The 7176-nt window shown below is 51.4% G+C and overlaps 1 protein-coding gene across 1 annotated transcript; it reads left to right on the plus strand.

Moving 5' to 3' along the window:
• Positions 1 to 1563: 1563 nt before the first annotated feature.
• On the plus strand, positions 1564 to 6311 carry LOC111980845 (endosialin-like). The gene is made up of 2 exons (XM_070436288.1): positions 1564 to 3951; positions 4549 to 6311. Exons 1-2 carry the CDS (start codon positions 1843 to 1845, stop codon positions 4825 to 4827), a joined length of 2388 nt encoding a protein of 795 aa, XP_070292389.1. The 5' UTR covers positions 1564 to 1842; the 3' UTR covers positions 4828 to 6311.
• The last annotated feature ends 865 nt before the right edge of the window (positions 6312 to 7176 follow it).

Here is a 7176-nt window from a genome sequence, read left to right on the forward strand (position 1 = left end):
CAAAAGAGGCGTTCTTTTTTTTGCTGAGTTTATGGTTGAATGTGCACATCAGTGTGTGTTGTGTGTGTGGGGGGTGTGTGTGTGTGTGTGTGTGTGTGTGTGTGTGTGTGTGGTGTGTGTGTTGTGTGTTGTGTGTGTGGTTGTGTGTGTGTGTGTGTGGGTGTGTGTGTGTGTGTGTGGGTTGTGTTGTGTGTGTGTGTGTGGTGTGTGTTTGTCCTCCCCAGACTGATACCTCCTCCCCAGACTGATACGTCCTCCCCAGACTGATACCTCCTTCCCAGACTGCTACGTCCTCCCCAGACTGATACCTCCTTCCCAGACTGCTGCGTCCTCCCTAGACTGCTCCTGCACAACCCCCCCCCAGTTTGGTTGGAAACACAGTCTCCATTAACTCGTGCTTTGTTTTCATTACAGAACCCTGAGGCCCTTTCCTGTGCAGGGCCTTGGCCACTTTCTCTGCTTCCATATCAAAAGGAGCGTTATTAGCAAGGTGAGTGGAAGGATTGTGCCTATCATGGTTGAATATCAAATCAAATCAAATCAACATAGGCTGGTATCTTTTTTCTTGCTTAAGGCTATAGCGTCAGTGTTGGATGTCACATTTTATGAGCGAAAGGAATCTTAATTTGATTCCGTGAGTTGCTTTGGTAAAGGACAGAAAGGCGAGTGGGGAATGCAGTATTTACAAAATGTTTTACATGTGGGTATGCACGCACACATGCACGCACGCACACACACACACACACAAAGAAGAACAGACGCAAGTATCATTCASTTAAACAGACACCCATTGAAGATATCCATTCAACCCTTTCGTTACTTACATTTGCTAGTTAAGCAAAAAGTGTTCATGTTCTCTCTGCAAAGACAGAGATAAGAAAGACGGACCAAAGAAAAGAGAGAAAGCTTCAGCTATGGACTGAAAGGAGACCAAGGGGAACAGACTGGTGGGCTATTGGAACACAGACAGGTTTTTGTCTGATAATTCTCCTGCTTGTGGAATTATTGAAGAAAACAAAAACATTTTGAAGCGTCATAACTGAATATCTGCCTTGAAGGCCTGGTGGGATGGTGTGTTTTTGTGTGTGTATGTTTGTGTKTGTATGTGCCTGTGTGTGTGTGTGTGCCTGTGTGCCTGTGTGTGTGTTGCTGGAGGGTAGGGGATATGGGGGGTAGGGGACATGGGGGGTATGGCTGGGTCCCAAGCTATTTCCATAAACTGACTTATGAAAACCTTACGACACACTCTTAGAAAGATAAATATACACAGTGCAGTGCACCTCCCCCAGCCCTCCCGAGACACCACAGGCATCTCACTCGCTCTCTCTCACACACACACCACCACACACACACCACACACACACACACACACACACACACACACACACACACACACACACACACACACACACACACACACACACACACACCACACACACACACACATTGAGAACCCCCCGCCTCTTCCAAAAACATATAATTATTTTTTCAATTCCCTCCCTCTTTCCTTCGCTCATTCCCCTCTTGCTCTCCCTCCCTCCCCTTCTCTCGCACCATCTCTCTCCCTCCCTCTCTCTCTCTTCCCACTCCCTCTCTGAAATCTAGAGACAATCTGCAAGCACTCAACACCGGCACAGAACTCTGTTAGCAGGGAAGACTGAGGTAGTTGGAGAGAGAGAGAGAGGTTTGGAGAGGTAAAGTGCAGATGAAGAGAGAAAAGTTTGGATGGGAAGAAAAAAAACAAGACACAAATAGTAAAAAAAGTTGAAGAGGAGAAAGAGAAAAAAGAAGAAGAAGAAAAGGCGAGGATTTGAAAAGTGAGTTGTGGAGAGTGAACTAACAATGGGCTCCCCAGTGTGCTGTGCTGCTGCTGTAGTTGTCTCACTACTGGGTCTCCTCTACTATAGTCCCCCTGTATGGGGCCAGGAGCTACAGGAGAGGGACGCTCTGTGCAACGAGGACGGCTGCTTCGTGGTCTACTTTCAGCGCAAGACCTTCCTGGACTCCTGGAGGAGTTGCAAGGAGAAGGGAGGCAACCTGGCCACAGTCAAACTCCAAGAGGGGGCTGACACTATCGCTGCTCTCTTCTCCAGCGTAGAGCTACGGGGCCCCAGAACCAAGGTCCGGGTGTGGATTGGTCTCCAGAGACAGCCTCGCCAGTGTACCGCCTCTCGCCCTCTCCGTGGGTTCTCCTGGATTACGGGTGACCAGGATACCCAGTACACCAACTGGCTGAGGGACGACTCACCCAGTACCTGTTCGGCCCCGCGCTGTGTGGTTATGACCTATGGCACAGCCGTCCACGAGCAGCATGATAATTTTAAATGGCTGGACGGCTCGTGTTCGGTGCCCGTGGATGGCTACTTGTGCCACTACACCTACAAGGGCATGTGCCCGGCTATTTGGAGCGAGGGGGGCGGCAATGCCCTCTATAGTACCCCCTTCAGTCTCCTCAGTAGCCTCCTTACCCACGTGCCCTTTGGATCTGTAGCCACGGTGCCCTGCCCGGGGGGCACAGAGGAGGAGCAGTCAGTGCTGTGTATGCTGAGGGAGGATGGCACTGTGGGGTGGTCCAGGGAGACGCCCCTCTGCTCCGACACCACAGAGAAGAGCTGGTGTGATCGGGACAATGGAGGCTGTGAGCATTTCTGCCAGGAGGCCAGGGAACACTACTACTGTGAGTGCTCGGACGGCTTTCAGCTCGGTGACGACGGGCAGACATGTGTTGCTGTCGACCGGTGCCACAGTGCCCCCTGCGAGTTCGAATGCCTTCCGCTGTCGGACGGCTACCGCTGTGCCTGCCCCGAAGGCTACATGCTGGCCCCGGATGAGCGTGGTTGCCTGGATGTAGATGAGTGCCTGCAGAGTCCCTGCGAGCAGCTGTGCGTCAACGCCCCGGGAACCTTCGAGTGTCGCTGCCGCCAGGGCTACCGGCCGGACCAGGAGGGCGACTGCGAGGACGTGGATGAGTGCATGGAGGACCCCTGTGAGCACGCCTGCGAGAACACGCCTGGCTCCCACATCTGCCACTGCCACCTGGGCTTCTCCCCCCTGCCMGAGGACCCCTCCCACTGCCAGGACACCGACGAGTGTCAGATCCCTGGGACATGTCAGCAGATGTGTGTGAACTACGAGGGGGGCTTCGAGTGTTACTGCGAGGTGGGCTACGAGCTACTCTCTGACCAATTCTCCTGCAGGAAGATAGGGGAGGACTCACCCACCACAGTCACGCCCTCGTACCCCTGGGTCACCCGCCAACCCGGTTCCAAGTGGGACCCCCAGCAGACCTACACCGACTGGCCCCTGGAGGAGGAAGAGTCCCTGGACTGGCTCACAGACCCTCCCAGGCTGGAAAGTGACATCATCTGGGTCACCAGTGCACCCCAGGAGGAGCCAGTCCTAAACCACAACCCATTCCTGCCCCCCCCCACGGAAGAGACCGAGGAGGAGGAGGAAGAAGAGGAGGAGGAGGAAGAAGAGGAGGAGTATACACCTGGCTGGGACATCATGAATTGGAATGTTCCAGCCAAGGTCCAGCCAGAGTTGAAACCCACACCCAGTCTCTCTCCCAGCCCCACATCCGACACAATCCCCACCCCAACTCCCACCTCTGACAGGTATTGGTTTGAGGAGGATGAGGAAACCACTACCAGTCCCTCAGTCCTCCCCACCTCCACTATCTCGGGAGGGGCCTGGAACTGGTTCTGGATCAGTTCCACCCCCACCAGCCAGGACCAAGGACTTACCACATGGCAGGAGCCAATCACTGACCAGTATGTCCCCGCATCCAACTATGATGAAGCTGATGAGAATGAAGAAGTGGGGGTAATTGACGATGTGTGGGTGACATCCCCCCCAGAGATGGACCAGGACCCAGGCCAGCACATCCCCTCCCTGCCTTCTCCCCTGGCTCCTCAAACCCCCCTCACACCCGACCAGGGCGTGGTGGAGGTGGAGAGGGAGGATGAGAGGGGGCCGCCCCAGGAGGACGTGGTGGAGGTGGAGGATGAGAGGGGGCCGCCCCAGAAGGACGTGGTGGAGGTGGAGAGGGAGGATGAGAGGGAGCCACCCCCGGAGGACGTGGTGGAGGTGGAGGGGGAGGATGAAAGGGGGCCGCCCCAGGAGGACGTATTGGAGGTGGAGGGAGAGGATGAGAGGGGGCCGCCCCAGAGGAGTGGTGGAGGTGGAGGGAAGGATGAGAGGGGCTGCCCAGGAGGATGTGGTGGAGGTGGAGGGGGAGGATGAGAGGGGGCCGCCAGGAGGACGTGGTGAGGTGGAGGGGAGGATGAGAGGGGCCGCCCCAGGAGGACGTGGTGGTAGGTGGAGGGGAGGATGAGGGGGGCTGCCCCAGGAGGACGTGGTGGAGGTGGAGGGGGAGGATAGAGGGGGGGCCGCCCCAGGAGGACGTGGTGGAGGTGGAGGGGGAGGATGAGAGGGGGCCGCCCAGGAGGACGTAGTGGAGGTGGAGGGAGGAGGATGAGAGGGAGCCGCCCAGGAGGACGTATTGGAGGTGGAGGTGGAGGGGAGGATGAGAGGGAGCCGCCCCAGGAGGACGTATTGGATGGTGGAGGGGAGGATGAGAGGGAGCCTCCCAGGAGGATGAGAAGTAGCCAGAAGCAGGATGGTGCCAACTGGCTGCTGGTAGGCCTCCTGGTGCCCCTTTGTATCTTCATCGTGGTGATGGTGGCACTGGGCATCGTCTACTGCACCCGCTGCGCTGTCACACCACGCAACAAGTCCGCCACCGACTGCTACCATTGGATCTCTGGGGCGCACGACAAGCAGGGCGCGCTCAATCCCAGCAAGGGGATGCAGTCACATGTTTAAACAGACGAAATGAGGAAAGACTTGTAGATAAATAAACTGTTTTTATAAATAAGAGGAGAGGATATGAAGAAGGTAAGAGAGGACTTGGGTGGTTGTTTTACTGTATGCGACTCTGTGAAACACTTGGATGTTTCTGTGGAATATCGGTTGAAAGAGAAAAGAGAAGAAACAGGAAGCAATACAACAACAAAAAAACTGATCCTTTTCTTGGGGTGATTTGACAATATTGTTGCTTACGCAGATCTCACAGGACAAGGTATATGATCCCTATATGATTGCACTATAGGGTCATAATAGAAACCATCTATTGGGATTGTTGTTGAATACGTCATCTGGTTATAGTTACAGATGCTGTGGGAATACACTGTTAATGTATCAGCAGTGCCATCTGAAAACCTAAGCCAAAGAACTATACTGTAGCTTCTAGCATTTTTTGTTGTCCATGAAATCTGGGTGTCTGCATCTTTCAAAGAAACGCTCAGGTTTTGAGCTCATTCCCCAAAGTGTGGTGTCACAAATTACTATTTTTGTCAACTTTGTCAAAGAAGCAGGTTCTTATTTACCTCAGAAGTTGGTGAATGAAGGCGGTTGTGATTCACGCTCCTTTGCAGGACAACAGACATTTCAGCAGTTGAACCAAACTATACAAGCAAGACTGTCATGACGCTGTTGACTGTCATGACGCTGTTGAGAAAAAGCAATCACTCGGATATTACTTTTATGCTTCTGCTTTTTTTAAGTACCGGAACAAATCAATTCACACCACAGACCAAATTAGTTTTATACAGTACGCGTGTATATATGTGTTTGATTGATTGTTTTTGTAAATGTATAGTACGTAGCAATGACTTTTCCAGAAAATGTGTTAGTGTCATGACTCCTGATTCAATGAAGTGCCTTTTGTTTCATATAGACCACAGAACTCTTAGTAATTCCATGGAATGTCTGTCTGTCTAAGGGGAGGGTTCCTTCCATTCAACTCCAATTTAACTAACTCTCCTAGTCAACTCACCCATGCTCCTCATGTAGGTTTGAGTGTAGATGTAAGATGTATTACAGACTACAAGGACTGTAATGGGGGTCACAGGCTCCCGATTGACTTTACCGTTGGCCTTTTCAGTGAACTAGTGATCTTTCAATCGCTCCCCAGTCCCATGTCACATACTGTAAGTGTTCAGCACGCCCCACTCCTTCTTGTTACAGGCCCGGCCTTAGCTGTCTATGGACTTCCTTAATAGCCATGATGGGACAATACCAACATTTACAGTTTGAAGTCAATGCACCCTCTAGCAACTTTGACAGTAACTGCAGTCCCCATTCAAAGGATGGCTTGCACTTGTAAATGACAGACTATCAGAAATGACAGACAATGAAATCAATCTAAGATGTGCCTTCTGATCTAAGGACTGTGAAATGCTTTTTAAAATGTTTGTTACCCGTTAGGTTTTAAGTAATTGTTAATTAAAATGTTATGGTAAGGGTTCTATCGATGTTCATGTCTTGTGATTTAATGGTTCATGGTCCAATCACTTCATAATGTAATCCTGTATGTTTTAGGAGACATGCAGAAATCTCAGTTTGAAATTGATTCCTAGTGCACAGAGAGTATATGGGAGCAGCACTAAGTTGAAGAGGCCCTATTGGGTGTTTAAATAAACATCTTAAGACGCCCTTCAACGCTGACAGGAGAGGCGGGAGGGTGTGTGAACGTAGGAATATCACAGCTCTGCAACAAACACACCGTTTAGAATGCATCAATCAAAACCCACAGGGGTGGGAAATGATTCATACAAACTCTCCCACAACAATCTCACTGTATTAGGCAACACCCGTCCCCAATACCTAGGAATTGTTTATCAAATCAAATGTTATTTTTCACGTGTCAAATACAACASTTGTACACTTTACCGTGAAATGCTTACTTGGGAGCMCTTTCCCAGCAACGCAGTGTTCAAAAGATAAATGATAAAATACTCATCTTATCTTATTAGGCAACACCAGTCCCCAATACCCAGGCTGCAGTGTTTGTGTGTCATCATAGCTGGCAGGGTCGGCTCCTTATTGCATATTAACGGAATGTGTTGATCACAACCAGACTGGGGCTCAGTGTGGAGCTCTAAGGGGGCCTCTTCGTGTTCAATCGCTGATCCATCCGGTCACCTCTCACTAGAGGCCTGCTTCATGGCATGCTGCTGTTAAAACCCGGAGGTTATCTGATGCCACTGACCATAGAGATCACAGAGATATTTATTCATCTCTGTGCCACAGACTGCAGCCAGCCAAAGGCCTTGCCTGTGAGGCCGGGCGGTGATCACTCACAGGGGATAGATGTGCCACTGACTACAGAGA

This window comes from Salvelinus sp. IW2-2015, linkage group LG3 (genome assembly GCF_002910315.2).
Source record: "Salvelinus sp. IW2-2015 linkage group LG3, ASM291031v2, whole genome shotgun sequence".
NCBI lineage: Eukaryota > Metazoa > Chordata > Actinopteri > Salmoniformes > Salmonidae > Salvelinus > Salvelinus sp. IW2-2015.